The 18,165-nt window shown below is 44.2% G+C and overlaps 1 protein-coding gene across 1 annotated transcript in view; it reads left to right on the top strand.

Moving 5' to 3' along the window:
- LOC147011101 (ETS-related transcription factor Elf-1-like) overlaps positions 1-18,165 on the top strand; it is a gene marked incomplete at its 5' end in the record, with an annotated part of 124,841 nt that overhangs the window by 72,582 nt on the left and 34,094 nt on the right. The window contains one exon of the mRNA XM_085859065.1: positions 14,428-14,556. Within this exon, the coding sequence (XP_085715191.1) occupies positions 14,428-14,556 (129 nt within the window). The remainder of the gene's footprint in view (positions 1-14,427; positions 14,557-18,165) is intronic.

The following is an 18,165-nucleotide window of genomic DNA, read 5'->3' as shown; positions in this document are numbered from 1 at the left end:
GACATGGGCGTATTTTTGTGTGGTCGGTGGTGGACATGGGCGTATTTTTGTGTGGTCGGTGGTGGACATGGGTGTATTTTTGTGTGGTTGGTGGACATGGGCGTATTTTTGTGTGGTCAGTGGTGGACATGGGCGTATTTTTGTGTGGTCGGTGGTGGACATGGGCGTATTTTTGCGTGGTCAGTGGTGGACATGGGTGTATTTTTGCGTGGTCGGTGGTGGACATGGGTGTATTTTTGCGTGGTCGGTGGTGGACATGGGTGTATTTTTGCGTGGTCGGTGGTGGACACGGGTGTACTTTTGTGTGGTCAGTGGTGGACACGAGTGTACTTTTGCATGGTCGGTGGTGGACATGGATGCACTTTTGTGTGGTCGGTGGTGGATATGAGTGTACTTTTGTGTGGTTAGTGGTGGACATGGGTGTATTTTTACATTGACGTTATTGAACAATCTACTTCGGTTGTCTCCATTACGATCTGGCTCGGGGCTCAGATGGGAACTCGGAAGTGTAGGTTTTGTATGTTCACGTGACCATTTCAAGATTACACACATTTCGTGAGCTCCGTGAAGGTAAGTTGTTCTCATTCGTCAAACGGCTCTATAGTATAATGTGATTCAAATGAAAAGTCCTTTGTTAGTGAATTACGTTGTTCGTTTGTTTTTTGCCTTGTGATTAAAAAAAAATACAAAAATCGATTCAAACACAGAGTGTGTGAAATTAAACAGATGTTGGAGTAAAAGGAGGTGTTTAGTGGGGCAGATAATAGCAATTTTTGAGAGTAATCGTGCAAATGATGATACAAGCATCAAATTTAGCACATTTGTTCTCCAGGGGATTCTAATCAAATCTGCCTGATTGGCCATTTGAAAATCCAAATGTTGAAAAATTTGAAAAAAATAAAATAAAATTCAAAAAAGTCAAGATCACGAATCAATGTTGGATGATTTGTTAGGGTTAGGGTTAGGGTTAGCAGGTTACCCTAACCCTAACAGCCTGGCTGAGATGGGTGAATGTTTCAGAAACATCATCAAAGACGTTCTAAGTCTGCCATGCAGTTTTCTTCCCTTTACCGCGGAAGGCAAACACGACGTCGCATCCAGTGAACGCATGGAAGTATGGGATCCCTCCAGCTTTCTCAGGCCCTATTGCAGAAACTACCTCATGGACTGGAATCCATTGCGCCTTGACTCCTTGGCCAAAGGCAATCCACATGTTCTCAAGACCTAGTTCCTGTAAGGATGGCAGTACAGATATTGCTGTGACTAGTACGTCCGTGTCATTAGCCTTTATGATAATGGACTTGCTACCATCCGTTGTTGCATCCCCGGCGTGTACAAATATTTGAGTGTTAGCTTCTTCATGACAACATGGAGACACAGCATCCAGTGACTTCCTTGTGTTGCTAATGGCATCTTCTCCTTTTGTGACAATGACAGTGCTTGTCGTCTGTGCTTCACACATCTTTTCCGCATGGAAGTGAAACAGCTCAGTCTTGTTACTGTCATCTCGAATAAAGCTTCTCCAGTTACTTGGGGTCCTACTGGTTCCTGCCACTCTTCTTCTGATTCCTTGCCACCTTTTCGACCTTGCCTCGGACTTCAGACTTGACTTCTTGTACACATCAAACACTACGTCCACCCTCTCGTACCTGGCACCATAGGATTCCACCTTTGGGATGTCTTGTTTAGCATGGTCATCAAATATCCTTGAAGTGCATGGAGGTAGGGCATTGATAAGTGCTGAGCCATCATTGATGACTGCATCTCCCCTTGGTTCTCTGTCTGGGATGTTTACTTGCACTTCAAGAATTTCAGCCAGCTGTGACTTCAAATTTTTTCGAATTTTTTTTTTTTCCTTTTTTAAAATTTGGATTTTTCAAATGGCCAATTGGGCAGATTTGATCAGAAAGCCCTGCAGAACAGAAATGCCAAATTTGATGCTTGTATCATAATTTGCACGATTTTTCTACTATCAACTACACGAGTTGGACCTTTCTCGTCCAAGTGAAGTTTCTATTCCAACCGTTGTTCCGCGGGCAGATCGCTTCCACCATGTCTTAGCACAACATTCGATACTCGCCGTCACACGTTGTAAACTTTGGAGAAACCTCCGAGCCCAACCTACCTCGAGGGCGTAAACAGGAAGCGCTCGCTGATTGGCCGTTGATCACTTCCGGTTGTGCCATTCTTAGCGCCTATTCAACGCCTTTAACCTTTCATGACCCCAGACACTTCCAAGGGTCAAACTGACGGATTTCCGCCCCGTGTTGAATCATTTTCGTCCTCCCGTGGCCGTTTCTCCCGGGCGATCCCTCCAGCGCACTCCCCCGTCGGCCCGCTCCTCCACGACCCCACCGATGCACATTCACTAAAGTCCGGAAGTGATTTGTGGATCTTTTTGTTCCATTTGCTCGACGGTTCCATCGGTTCGAGACGTTTGATTTGAAAATGACTCGCTCTCCGTCCCGTTCACCGTCCGACTCGAGCTCACCCGTGCGTGTACCCAGCCGTCCGAGCTTCAAACCGCCAGCCACGTGTGCACGTCGTTTCGCGCCTGTTCGTGCGGGGCTCGCGGCACGAGACGCTTCCGCGTCCCAAGCGAACGTCGCAACAAGTTTAACCGGGGACTGCGTGGACAATGTCAGCCGAATGTGCCGAAGAGGGACGATCGGGGAACTTGGAACGCGGGGGTTAGCCTGGGTCGGTGGTGGGTGGTAGTTGGAAGGGTTAAGGGGGGTGGGGAGGGGAGGGGTGTTGGGGGTATCAGGACATAACGGGAAACATGGCGACTGAGTTAGGGGCAGCCACCGACGGCAATCAGCTGCATCTGCTCGTCCGAGCGGGTAAGAGTGACGGCCAATGGCACATGAACCCCGCGAGACTCTCGGTTTGTGGGTCGTAGTTTATAAAATGGGGAGGGAGGGGGTGTTCGACTGACTTATGCCTTTGCACACGACGATGCCAGACGGAACTGGCCATGGAGGAAGCGAAGAGGTCGCAGCATGCCGTGGTGCCGATGGATACTCGAGCTAAGGTTTCCCCGCGATGCCCCCGTTCTGCGCGACCACAGTTCGGAGGCCACGAGCGAACTTCACAAACTTTTTAAACAACTTTAAACTTTTTTATTTTCTTTTCTTTAACTTCTGCCATCCGTGTTGCCTTCCGCATTCCACGTTCGAGCGCGGACCGAGCTCATGTTTCCGTCTTGCTGTGTTCTCTTCTCCCAATGCTTCCCTGCCCTCGTTTTGGCTCTCTGCACCTCGTTCGGTGCACTTTTTGTGTCGCTACCTTTGAGCACCCTCGAGAAATGCGGAAAGCGCGTCCGGCACGCGGTGTGACCTTCCCGACTGTTTGCTCAAACCGGTTCATCCGTCACGCCTTTCGTCCACGGATCCGTTGCGTTTGGAGTAAACTATGTAAATACCCTCAACCTTCTTGGTGTCGGTGAAACGGCTTGCACGATGCCATGTGTGCAGAATCCCCCCCCCCACCAACACCCTTTATAACATCCTCCCCTCTCCCTTGAAATATCATGGTTGCGTCCTCCCTCCTTTATATAAATCATGGTTGCGCCCTCGCCCTTTACAAATATTGTGGTTGTGTCCCACCCTCCCCCTTGATAAATATTGTGGTTGTGTCCCACCCTCGCCCTTTACAAATATTGTGGTTGTGTCCCACCCTCCCCCTTGATAAATATTGTGGTTGTGTCCCACCCTCCCCCTTGATAAATATTGTGGTTGTGTCCCACCCTCCCCCTTTATAAATATTGTGGTTTGTGTCCCACCCTCCCCCTTTATAAATATTGTGGTTTGTGTCCCACCCTCCCCCTTTATAAAAATTGTGGTTTGTGTCCCACCCCCCCCTTTATAAATATTGTGGTTGTGTCCCACCCTCCCCCTTGATAAATATTGTGGTTTGTGTCCCACCCTCCCCCTTTATAAATATTGTGGTTTGTGTCCCACCCTCCCCCTTGATAAATATTGTGGTTGTGGCCCACCCTCCCCCTTTATAAATATTGTGGTTGTGTCCCACCCTCCCCCTTGATAAATATTGTGGTTGTGTCCCACCCTCCCCCTTGATAAATATTGTGGTTTGTGTCCCACCCTCCCCCTTGATAAATATTGTGGTTGTGTCCCACCCTCCCCCTTGATAAATATTGTGGTTTGTGTCCCACCCTCCCCCTTTATAAATATTGTGGTTTGTGTCCCACCCTCCCCCTTGATAAATATTGTGGTTGTGGCCCACCCTCCCCCTTTATAAATATTGTGGTTGTGTCCCACCCTCCCCCTTGATAAATATTGTGGTTGTGTCCCACCCTCCCCCTTGATAAATATTGTGGTTTGTGTCCCTCTCTCCCCGTTGATAAATATTGTGGTTGTGTCCCACCCTCCCCCTTGATAAATATTGTGGTTTGTGTCCCACCCTCCCCCTTTATAAATATTGTGGTTTGTGTCCCACCCTCCCCCTTGATCAATATTGTGGTTGTGTCCCACCCTCCCCCTTGATAAATATTGTGGTTGTGTCCCACCCTCCCCCTTTATAAATATTGTGGTTTGTGTCCCACCCTCCCCCTTTATAAAAATTGTGGTTTGTATCCCACCCTCCCCCTTGATAAATATTGTGGTTGTGTCCCACCCTCCCCCTTGATAAATATTGTGGTTTGTGTCCCACCCTCCCCCTTTATAAATATTGTGGTTTGTGTCCCACCCTCCCCCTTGATAAATATTGTGGTTGTGGCCCACCCTCCCCCTTTATAAATATTGTGGTTGTGTCCCACCCTCCCCCTTGATAAATATTGTGGTTGTGTCCCACCCTCCCCCTTGATAAATATTGTGGTTTGTGTCCCACCCTCCCCCTTTATAAAAATTGTGGTTTTCGTCCCACCCTCCCCCTTTATTAATATTGTGGTTTGTGTCCCACCCTCCCCCTTTATAAATATTGTGGTTTGTGTCCCACCCTCCCCCTTTATAAATATTGTGGTTTGTGTCCCACCCTCCCCCTTTATAAATATTGTGGTTTGCGTCCCACCCTCCCCCTTTATAAAAATTGTGGTTTGCGTCCCACCCTCCCCCTTTATTAATATTGTGGTTTGTGTCCCACCCTCCCCCTTTATAAAAATTGTGGTTTGCGTCCCACCCTCCCCCTTTATTAATATTGTGGTTTGTGTCCCACCCTCCCCCTTGATAAATATTGTGGTTGTGTCCCACCCTCCCCCTTGATAAAAATTGTGGTTTTCGTCCCACCCTCCCCCTTTATTAATATTGTGGTTTGTGTCCCACCCTCCCCCTTTATAAATATTGTGGTTTGTGTCCCACCCTCCCCCTTTATAAAAATTGTGGTTTGTGTCCCACCCTCCCCCTTTATAAAAATTGTGGTTTGTGTCCCACCCTCCCCCTTTATAAAAATTGTGGTTTGCGTCCCACCCTCCCCCTTTATTAATGTTGTGGTTTGTGTCCCACCCTCCCCCTTTATAAAAATTGTGGTTTGCTTCCCACCCTCCCCCTTTATTAATATTGTGGTTTGTGTCCCACCCTCCCCCTTTATAAATATTGTGGTTTGTGTCCCACCCTCCCCCTTTATAAATATTGTGGTTTGCGTCCCACCCTCCCCCTTGATAAATCTTGTGGTTGTGTCCCACCCTCCCCCTTGATAAATATTGTGGTTTGTGTCCCACCCTCCCCCTTTATAAATATTGTGGTTTGTGTCCCACCCTCCCCCTTTATAAATATTGTGGTTGTGTCCCACCCTCCCCCTTGATAAATATTGTGGTTGTGTCCCACCCCCCCCCCTTGATAAATATTGTGGTTTGTGTCCCACCCTCCCCCTTTATAAAAATTGTGGTTTGCGTCCCACCCTCCCCCTTGATAAATCTTGTGGTTGTGTCCCACCCTCCCCCTTTATAAATATTGTGGTTTGTGTCCCACCCTCCCCCTTTATAAATATTGTGGTTTGCGTCCCACCCTCCCCCTTTATAAAAAATTGTGGTTTGCGTCCCACCTTCTCCCTTTATAAATATTGTGGTTGCGTCCCACCCTCCCCCTTGATAAATATTGTGGTTGTGTCCCACCCTCCCCCTTGATAAATATTTGGTTGTGTCCCACCCTCCCCCTTGATAATTATTTGGTTGTGTCCCACCCTCCCCCTTGATAAATATTGTAGTTGTCCCACCCTCCCCCTTGATAAATATTGTGGTTGTGTCCCACCCTCCCCCTTTATAAATATTGTGGTTGCGTCCCAACCTCCCCCTTTATAAATGTTGTGGTTTGTGTCCCATCCTCCCCCTTTATAAATATTGTGGTTTGTGTCCCACCTTCTCCCTTTATAAATATTGTGGTTGCGTCCCATCCTCCCCCTTTATAAATGTTGTGGTTTGTGTCCCATCCTCCCCCTTTATAAATATTGTGGTTTGTGTCCCATCCTCCCCCTTTATAAATATTGTGATTTGTGTCCCACCCTCACCCTTTATAAAAATTGTGGTTTGCGTCCCACCCTCCCCCTTTATCAATATTGTGGTTGTGTCCCACCCTCCCCCTTTATAAATATTGTGGTTACGTCCCACCCTACCCCTTTATAAATATTGTGGTTGTGTCCCACCCTCCCCCTTTATAAATATTGTGGTTGTGTCCCACCCTCCCCCTTTATAAATATTGTGGTTGTGTCCCACCCTCCCCCTTTATAAATGCTGTGGTTTGTGTCCCACCCTCCCCCTTTATAAGTATTGTGGTTGCGTCCCACCTTCCCCTTCATAAATATTGTGGTTTGTGTCCCACCTTCTCCCTTTATAAATATTGTGGTTGCGTCCCATCCTCCCCCTTTATAAATGTTGTGGTTTGTGTCCCATCCTCCCCCTTTATAAATATTGTGGTTTGTGTCCCATCCTCCCCCTTTATAAATATTGTGATTTGTGTCCCACCCTCACCCTTAATAAAAATTGTGGTTTGCATCCCACCCTCCCCCTTTATCAATATTGTGGTTGTGTCCCACCCTCCCCCCTTTATAAATATTGTGGTTACGTCCCACCCTTCCCCTTTATAAATATTGTGGTTGTGTCCCACCCTCCCCCTTTATAAATATTGTGGTTGTGTCCCACCCTCCCCCTTTATAAATGCTGTGGTTTGTGTCCCACCCTCCCCCTTTATAAATATTGTGGTTTGTGTCCCATCCTCCCCCTTTATAAATATTGTGATTTGTGTCCCACCCTCACCCTTTATAAAAATTGTGCTTTGCATCCCACCCTCCCCCTTTATCAATATTGTGGTTGTGTCCCACCCTCCCCCTTTATAAAAATTGTGGTTTTCGTCCCACCCTCCCCCTTTATTAATATTGTGGTTTGTGTCCCACCCTCCCCCTTTATAAATATTGTGGTTGTGTCCCACCCTCCCCCTTTATAAATGCTGTGGTTTGCGTCCCACCTTCCCCTTAATAAATATTGTGGTTGTGTCCCAGCCTCCCCATTTATGAATGTTGTGGTTATAACCCCATCCTCCCTTCACCCCTTTACAAACATCATGGCTGCATTCCACCTCTCCCTTTATAGATATTGTGGTTGCGTCCCACCATCCCCCTTTTTGAATATTGTGGTTAACCCCCCCCCCCCTTCACCCCTCTTCAATGTGGTTATTTTTTTCCAAATTTGCAGATTCCGCAATGCTTGGAGTTGAGATCAAGGGAGAGGTGATCAGATTCAGTAAAGTCACGATTCTACATATAGTGGGGCCGATAACAGCAATTTTTGAGAGGAATTGTGCACATGATGATACAAGCATCAAATTTGGCACATTTGTTCTTCAGTGGATTCTAATCAAATCTGCCTGATTGGCCATTTGAAAATCCAAATTTTGAATAATTAAAAAAATAAAAAAGTCAAGATCACGAATCAATGTTGGATGCTGGCTGAGATTGGTGAATGTTTCAGAAACATTATCAAAGACGTTCCAAATCTGCCATGCAGTTTTGTAAGTCTGCCTCATGGACTGGAATCCAACGCGCCTTGGCTCCTTGGCCAAAGGCAATCCACATGTTCTGAAGACCTCATTCCTGTAAGGATGGCAGTACAGATATTGCTATGACTAGTACGTCCATGTCATTAGCCTTCATGATAATGGACTTGCTACCGTCCGTCGTTGCATCCCGGCGTGTACAAATATTTGAGTGTCAGCTTCTTCATGACAACATGGAGACACAGCATCCAGTGACTTCCTTGTGTTGTTAATGGCATCTTCTCCTTTTGTGACAATGACTATGCTTATCGTCTGTGCTTCACACATCTTTTCCGCAAGGAAGTGAAACAGCTCAGTCTTGTTGCTGTCATCTCGAAGAAAGCTTCTCCAGTTACTCGGGGTCTTACTGGTTCCTGTCACTCTTCTTCTGATTCCTTGCCCCCTTTTCGACCTGGCCTCGGACTTCAGACTTGACTTCTTGTACACATAAAACACTACGTCCACCCTCTCTTACCTGGCACCATAGGATTCCACCTTTGGGATGATGGCTTCTTTAGCATAATCATCAAATATCTTTGAAGTGCATGGAGGTAGGACATTGATTAGTGCTGAGCCATCAATGATGTCTACATCTCTCCTTGGTTCTCTGTCTGGGATATTCACTTGTGCTTCAAGAATTTCAGCCAGCTGTGACTTCAAATTTTTTAGAATTGTTATTTTTTTTTTCTCAAAATTTGGATTTTCAAATGGCCAGTCGGGCAGATTTGATCAGAAAGCCCTGCAGTACAGAAATGCCAAATTTGATGCTTGTATCATAATTTGCACGATTTTTCTACTATCTACTGCACTAATACTTTCACAGACTGGGCAAGAGGATGGCAGATTTAGTTGAATAGAGAAATGCAAGATGCGAGGGATGGGAATCATCGTCGTCGTCATCGTCATTATGTGTTAAGTTTTATACAGTTTCGATTCTGCTGAAGCAGTTTCTTTGGCAAGTTCTATGATTCTGAAAACACCAAGGGGGCAGTTCATATCAGGGCCAAGCTGGACAGCTGAGGTCAATGTGCATACCTCCAACTATTCTGCCAGCCCAGGGAAAGGCTAAAATAATGAAAAAAAATACTATGTAATGAAGAGTCTCAGAACATAAGAGACAGAAGCATGTGGTTGAGGTATGAGAAATTGGAGGGGGGAAGGGGGTATTCATACGGTCCAGTGCCAGACAGCTTTAGGTAAATCTCGAAGGGTTTTAGGATGTATCCGTGGGAAGGATTTATTAAATTTTAAAAGGTCGTGTTTTCACTGAAGGAATTTTGAGGCCACATCCAGAATGTTGTGTGCAGTGTTGGTCACCACATCTCAAGAAGGACATAACTCTCATGGAGAGGGTTACTGGATTGATTCCAGGCCTGTTGAGACAGCTGTGAGAGCGGATGAAGGAGACAGGACTTTATCTACATATGGAAGGATGCGTGCATGCGAGTTCCACCCATTGGTTGGATAATTTGCCTGACTCCACCCACAGTTTGTATAGTTTACCCCTTAGAACCCTTTACACTCACCCTCTAGAACCCTTTACACTCACCCTCAAGAACCCTTTACACTCACCCTCAAGAACCCTTCACACTCACCCTCAAGAACCCTTCACACTCACCCTCGAGAACCCTTCGCACTCACCCTCGAGAACCCTTCGCACTCACCCTCGAGAACCCTTCGCACTCACCCTCGAGAACCCTTCGCACTCACCCTCGAGAACCGTTTGCACTCACCCTCGAGAACCGTTTGCACTCACCCTCGAGAACCGTTTGCACTCACCCTCGAGAACCGTTTGCACTCACCCTCGAGAACCGTTTGCACTCACCCTCGAGAACCGTTTGCACTCACCCTCGAGAACCGTTTGCACTCACCCTCGAGAACCGTTTGCACTCACCCTCGAGAACCGTTTGCACTCACCCTCGAGAACCGTTTGCACTCACCCTCGAGAACCGTTTGCACTCACCCTCGAGAACCGTTTGCACTCACCCTCGAGAACCGTTTGCACTCACCCTCGAGAACCGTTTGCACTCACCCTCGAGAACCGTTTGCACTCACCCTCGAGAACCGTTTGCACTCACCCTCGAGAACCGTTTGCACTCACCCTCGAGAACCGTTTGCACTCACCCTCGAGAACCGTTTGCACTCACCCTCGAGAACCGTTTGCACTCACCCTCGAGAACCGTTTGCACTCACCCTCGAGAACCGTTTGCACTCACCCTCGAGAACCGTTTGCACTCACCCTCGAGAACCGTTTGCACTCACCCTCGAGAACCGTTTGCACTCACCCTCTAGAACCCTTTACGATCACCCTCTCGAACAAGGGGCAGATCCAACATTTTATGGTGGGGGGTTGGGGTTGCATGGGGCCTGGGGCAAGAAATTTACATTGCATTGAAAAATATAGTTTTGCCGAGCAGAGCGAGGTTATTTAATTGTTTATAATTTCAGAATCTTTCCGATTCATTTTGATTAAAAATAAAAATTTAACGTTCATCGGATAGGATACGAACTCGGGATCTCGTGGAAACAAACCTTGTGTTAAATTATGTTAAATACTAACACAGTGTGCTCTCTTTCTTCAATGGATAATTTACAATCACGATGCATAAAAGGACCAAACCAACTATTGAGAATATTACCAACAACACGACTGCACTCGCATGACAAAATTCCAGCACACTGAGAGTGCTCTGCTAGTTTGTGGAGTTACAAAATCAAATTTTACCATTTTAACTGTTTATTAGATTTTATTTTTTTGGGATGCACACAGTAATCCTTTAATTCTGTCTTTTAGGAAGAGAGAAAAATATAATAACTGTGAATACTGCTTTGAAAATTCACTCTTTTCGAAGAACTCCATGATTCCGTTTCAGTTGCTGCTGAATCAGGAAATTAAAATGCAAATAACAGAAACAAAATCAAAAATACCTAATTGATATCCATCTTTTTCAACAATGGTTGGGAACGAACAGACCCTGATTTTTGGCACAACGTATTGGTACATTTCAAAAACGTAAACATAATTGAACACTCAAAGCATTTTCTTAAATTTAATCGTTGCAGATTTTACATTAAATTTTTTTTGAAATACTATGCAGTATTAGGTAGGCTTACCCTACCTTATTGCATAGTCGGACCCGGCTATTTGTGGACCCGCATATTCAAGGTATTCAAAATGCAACCTGCTTTGACATTCACGGGCATGAGCTTCATGTATTCGCGTTTTATTTTGGGGGCGTATTCGTGGATTTTCATGGGATTTTTTGATTTTTCCTTCATGACACGAACCACCGGAATCTATCCCCCCTTTTTCGATTGAAACAATGCCCTGCTATTCACGACTCTCAGGATTTTCCAGGAATGTATCCCCCGTGAATAGCGGGGTCCGATAGTCTTTCGTCATACAGTGAAATTGTTAGAAAAATTCACTGCACGAGACTGTTTCCTTTCCCACATTCCAACACCACATCTTCGGTTATACCTACCTCATTGCATGTGAAAAAAACCGATCTCTTTTGACGGGAGAGGAGGGCTCAGGAAGAGGGAGGGCGTGTGCTGGGTGCGACTGCCCCCCCCCGACCCCCAGGATCCACCCCTGAGAACCCTTCAGAACCCTTTCACAATTATACTTCAGAATTCTTTACAAATCACCTCTTAGAACGCTTTACAAATCACCCTTTGGAACCCATTACAAATCACCCTTTGTAACCCTCTTCAATCACCTTTTAGAACCCTTTACATTTACTCTTTGGAACCCTTCACATTTGCCCTTTGGAACCCTTCACATTTGCCCTTTGGAACCCTTCACATTTACCCTTTGGAACCCTTCACATTTACCCTTTGGAACCCTTCACATTTACCCTTTGGAACCCTTCACATTTACCCTTTGGAACCCTCCACATTTACCCTTTGGAACCCTTCACATTTACCCTTTGAACGCTTTACATTTAACCTTTGGAACGCTTTACATTTAACCTTTGGAACGCTTTACATTTAACCTTTGGAACGCTTTACATTTAACCTTTGGAACGCTTTACATTTAACCTTTGGAACGCTTTACATTTAACCTTTGGAACGCTTTACATTTAACCTTTGGAACGCTTTACATTTAACCTTTGGAACGCTTTACATTTAACCTTTGGAACGCTTTTCATTTAACCTTTGGAACCCTTTGCATTTACCCTTTGGAACCCTTTGCATTTACCCTTTGGAACCCTTTACATTTACCCTTTGGAACCCTTTACTTTTACCCTTTGGAACCCTCTACATTTACCCTTTGGAACCCTCTACAATTACCCTTTGGAACCCTTTACATTTACCCTTTGGAACCCTTTACATTTACCCTTTGGAACCCTTTACATTTACCCTTTGGAACCCTTTACATTTACCCTTTGGAACCCTTTACATTTACCCTTTGGAACCCTTTACATTTACCCTTTGGAACCCTTTACATTTACCCTTTGGAACCCTTTACATTTACCCTTTGGAACCCTTTACATTTACCCTTTGGAACCCTTCACATTTACCCTTTGGAACCCTTCACACTTACCCTTTGGAACCCTTCACATTTACCCTTTGGAACCCTTCACATTTACCCTTTGGAACCCTTTACATTTACCCTTTGGAACCCTTTACATTTACCCTTTGGAACCATTTACATTTACCCTTTGGAACCATTTACATTTACCCTTTGGAACCCTTTACATTTACCTTTTGGAACCCTTTACATTTACCTTTTGGAACCCTTTACAGTTACCCTTTGGAACCCTTTACATTTACCCTTTGGAACCCTTTACATTTACCCTTTGGAACCCTTTAAATTTACCCTTTGGAACCCTTTACATTTACCCTTTGGAACCCTTTACATTTACCGTTTGGAACCCTTTACATTTACCGTTTGGAACCCTTTACATTTACCCTTTTGAACCCTTTACAATCACCCTTTGGAAACCTTTACAATTAATCTTTATAACCCTTTGCAATCGCCCTTTACAATTACCCTTTGGAACCCTCCACAATTACCCCTACGAACCGTTTCTCTCAAGCAGCACTTTTACTGCGGAGGTTGCGCAGGTTTGCTCGGATTTCCGCCTTTTCTGTTACAATTGTAAGTTGGATTTCTGTGAAGTAGGTGATAGCATGATATGGGAGCAGAAACCGTTATATATTCCGCTGTTTCAATGTTTGCTTTTATGAGCGTGAGGAAGGTGAGAGTAAAGATGGGACAGCATTTGAGGGGGAGGTTGAGGCTTTGGGGTTGGCTGGGGAAAAAATGGGATAAAGCTGGAATGAGGAGGTTGAGGCTTTTTTGGGGTGTGTGGGTGTAGTGTGGTGTGGGGTGTGTGTCGGTGACGCAATCACCCGACAGGTAATGTGCCATTGCATGAGAAAGGAGGCCAATTCGAAGGGATCTCATGAAGATTTTTTAGATAATGACGGTGATAGACACTGCAAATAAAATAAAATAAAAATGTAGAATGGACAATGACAGGGCCAGGACCACAGTCTGAGAGGAAGTTTAATAAAGTAGTAAGACAGGGAGGTGGTCTTTCACACACAGAGGACTTGATGTGTGGAAACGTAGTGGCAGCAGAAAGAGGTGGATAAGTTTAAACTGGAATTATATAGTTACCTTGTAGCATTGGGAATAGAGGGGTACATGACATTGGCAGGACTTGTAGATAGCTTTGGATTGTGTACACGTGTCGTGATTGTGTTCTGGCAGAGGGTCTCGTCAAAACGTGAATGTTCTGTCAGTCTTTGATCAATCCTCACCCGACATTCTTCATCTTCTTCCCCATTCCCAATAATATATAACCCTAGTGATGTCCCTGTTCTCTTCACCACTGTTCTCCTCCCACCCACCCCCACCTCGTGAAATTATGGAGATGAACTGGGTGAATTAAATTGATATGCACAGGCATGCTGCTCCAAATGCCCTGTATCCAAAGACATGCATGTACAGGCATGTGTCCAAGTTCCTTTGATCTCCTTGCACTTACAAATTCGGGTAACATGGGAAGGTGATGCGAGTGTGTGAGCAGCAGAAAGGTCTTTAGAACTTGCAATCTTCCTAAGTTATTCCTGTGACCTTGCAAGAGTATATTTTGTTGCCTTTTGCTATTATGCAACTGCAGTTCTGGAATGCTTTTTATGAAAGCCTTTTCCAAATCAAAGTAATCGATACGCGCTCCCCTTTTGGGTAGTCGTCGTCCATGCCTGTGGGAATGACCTAGCACACCTCTGCTTTGTTCATTTTGCTGGTGGCGAGGTTTCCACAACTGTCATGTGGGCAGGAGTGCAGAGATCGCATCAGGTAATTACTCGAGCCTTGCTGTGATGTCATTAACATTGTAAAGTCTGTATTCCTATCCGTTGTACAGTGAGGAGTTGCATCAAGCCCAATTTTCATTTATTTACTTTACCACTTCATTTATTCACTATGCAGTGGAGGCATCTTCTGAAAGCCCAAGCATTGCTGGAGCACTCGACTGTGAAGGTGCTGAGGTGCTGGAAGCAGCTGAGACCTTGCTGCTGATGGATGGTCCTGACAGCGGTGTGGATGCACCTTCTATAGGTATTGTTTTCTGTTGGTTTATTACTTCCGCCACCGAAGGGAGACACAGGTTATGTTTTCACCCTGTCTGTCTGTGAGTACGATATCTCAAAAAGTTAACGACTGATTCGGATGAAATTTGGTAGACAGTTTGGGTGTGACAAGGACAAATTGATTCTATTTTGGTGAAAATCCAGATGCAGATCTGGCCTATCAGAGATCCAAAACGTAAACTATTCAGCCTTTCAGAGGAATGTGCTCGACCGAGTGCTGTTCTAGTTCGCCTATCCCCCCTGGGAGACAGGGTTTTGCAATCACTTCTGTCTGTCTGTATGTGTGTTTGTCAAGGCCATAACTTTTTTTTAACCATTTTAGCTTTTGTCATGAAATTTTCAACAAAGTTTTATAATAAGCAGTTGTTCCCATTACTGGTACTCCAGTACTCGTGCACGGTTAAAACAAAACAAACTAAATGCATACCTCAAAGATGCTCAGAAATCTCCAAAGCATACCAGCACAACAGAGGCTTTTGATGGAAGGTTTTCTCATCTAATGTAGATAGGATTCTTCTGTGATGATTCTGATGTAGTGATTTCAAAATTTAAGTGTACAAAATTAAGTATAAATTACAAGATTATAAGTTAAATTTATAACTTGCAACTTATAAGATTAAAAATAAAAAAGACAAGTCTGGAGACGGTGATGGTTCACGAGCAATGTACACGGTTCGCCTTTTTTATTTTTTGACCTTCGAGGGGACGCCACGGGCAAACTTGCGGGAATCGGGAAAAACGTAAATGATGAAAGTTTTAGTAATCGAAGAGCACTACAAATCTACCACGAATTGCGAAATCCTAAACGTAGTTCACCTTTTTTAATTTTTTTATGGTGGGAATCGGGAAAAACATAAATGATGAAAGTTGTAATACTCGAAGAGCACTACTTGCATACCAACTTTCATTCGAAATAGTTGAAAACCTGAGGAGCTCGATGCCCAATTTATTGATTTTTTTTTTTGACATTTTCTAAGTTTGTGACCTTGACCTTGGGACGAAAATGACAAATCGAGCTCCGTGGGGTTATGCAGGTGCTATTGGGCTAACCAAACACCGAAACCTCTGCCAGATTCGACAAACCCCTCGGAGAAGATGTAACTTGAAACCGGCTACCCCATAAAAACACGTTTTTTGGGCGTGGCTCCGCCCATAATGGGCGCGGCATGCACATTCTCAGGAAAACACAACTAGATCATGATATAAACCTCCCACCCAAATTTTATCAAGATCGGATCAAAACCCACGGAGCTATGCTCGGGAAGACAGACAGACACACACCCATAACGAATATGGTGGTCACTTACTGACTCGTGAACCAATAGATCTGAGTAGAACAGGTGAGCGAAGGAGACGAAGAGGGGTTTTCTCAGCTCGTGTCGGTAAGATTCTTCCGTGATAATTCTCATCGTTTTACAGATATTTAATGTCCAAAATTAAGTTGATAAATTATAACAATATAATTTATAACTTTTAAGATGAAAAAAAATAGATCTCAGGAGAATGTGCTCATGAAGAGGACGAAGAGGAGGCTCAGGAGCATGCAGAACGAAAAAAGAGCGATTTGCGAGTGCCTCGTCTGGAGTGAACGTTCTGAGAGACCACTTACAGAGGAGTAATATGCATTGATTGCTGACAAGCGCATTGAAAATTGGGATGGTGATTAGGAAAGCAGACGAGCGCGCTCAAAGCTAACAAAAAATTTTTTTCGTGAGTACCTAACCATTTCAGCTGGTACTCATTGGAGGACCTAATTTTTAAAAAATGTGTGAACCCCTGATTGTAAGAGTAATATAGAAGACAATTTTGTGAAACGGTCATCGTCGTATAAAATCGTCAATTTACATCCAATTGACCAAAAATGTTAATTGTTTAACAAATCAAAAGCTAGAAGCCGATTTGTTTTGGGGTTTTTTTTTTAGATCAAAATGTCAAGGTTGCATAAGATACGTGAATTGTCATCCGATTAACTTGAAATTTGCACATTGCATCGTTAAATTAGAACCAAAAAAATCAGAACGATCACTTGATGGATTTTGCTATTTTGTCACATCAACTGCTTCCATGACTTAAGGTTTGTTTCCTCCACCACCGAAGGTGAAGGAGGTTATGTTTTCACCCCTTTCCGTCTGTTTATTACTTACGAAATATAAAGATTTCGTAAGTATATTGATGACTTCCGTCGTTTGTTTGTGTGCTTGTGTGTTTGTTTGTAGGCACCATAACTCGAGAACGGAAGAAGCTTCCAAGGTCAAATTACACCACGTGATTCAGGAGGGTGATGGCTAGTGCTGATTAGATTTTGGTCAAAATCGGTCAAAGGTCAAGGTCAGAGTGAGGTCAAACATTCTATTTTTGATGGTTTAGTACAGAATCATTGTAGAAACTTCTGGTTTGCGTCGCTACCTTCTCTAGAGACAGCTTTTATTAGACAAGGTCAGAGGTCAAGTTGACGATTTCGTAAGTACCAGTCTATGACTGCTTGTTACTTACGAAATCTAAAGATTTCGTAAGTCTATTGATGCCTTCCGTTTCTGTTTGTTTGTTTGTTTGTTTGTTTGTTTGTTTGTTTGTTTGTTTGTAGGCACGATAACTCGAGAACGGAAGAAGCTACCAATGTCAAATTACACCACGTGATTCAGGAGGGTGATGGCTAGTGCTTATTAGATTTTGGTCAAAATCGGTCAAAGGTCAAGGTCACAGTGAGGTCAAACATAATTCCGTAAATTCACGTGGAGAAATGGAGTGTTTTTGCTTCGCTCGACGTTACGAGTTCGTTTTAACTTCGATTTTAATTTTGCCTTCGGTTTTTGCGATCGCTTAGGACGCTTAAAACTCGATTGTCGAAATTCTGGTAAAAATCGGATGTTTTGGAGACGTTTTAACATTGTATAAAAAATATTTCACTCGACGCGTCACGGGTCATCCAATAATGCAGTGCGCTCGAGCAGACGCGTCGTTGAGTTACGTTAAGGTATAATTGCGTGGAGAAATGGAGATTTTTGCTTCGGTCGACGTTACGATTTTTGATGGTTTGATACAGAATCATCGTAGAAACTTCTGGTTTGCGTCGCTACCTTCTCGAGAGACAGCTTTTATTAGACAAGGTCAGAGGTCAAGTTGACGATTTCGTAAGTACCAGTCTATGACTGTTTGTTACTAACGAAATCTAAAGATTTCGTAAGTATATTGATGCTTCCGTTTCTGTTTGTTTGTTTGTTTGTTTGTTTGTTTGTTTGTTTGTTTGTTTGTTTGTAGGCACGATAACTCGAGAATGGAAGAAGCTTCCAATGTCAAATTACACCACGTGATTTAGGAGGGTGATTGCTAGCGCTGATTAGATTTTGGTCAAAATCGGTCAAAGGTCAAGGTCAGAGTGAGGTCAAACATCCAAAAAATGATAACTCGAGAACGGAAGAAGCTAACAATGTCAAATTACACCATGTGATTCAAGAGGGTGCTGGCTAGCGCTGCTTAAATTTTGGTCAAAATCGGTCAAACGTCAAGGTCACAGTGAGGTCAAACATCCAAAACATTCGATTTTTGATGGTTTGGTACAGAATCATCGTAGAAACTT

Source organism: Eptatretus burgeri, chromosome 16 (assembly GCF_056783735.1).
Source record: "Eptatretus burgeri isolate ZD-2024b chromosome 16, Ebu_testis_v1, whole genome shotgun sequence".
Lineage (NCBI taxonomy): Eukaryota > Metazoa > Chordata > Myxini > Myxiniformes > Myxinidae > Eptatretus > Eptatretus burgeri.
This window is presented reverse-complemented; position numbering and strand designations above follow the sequence as displayed.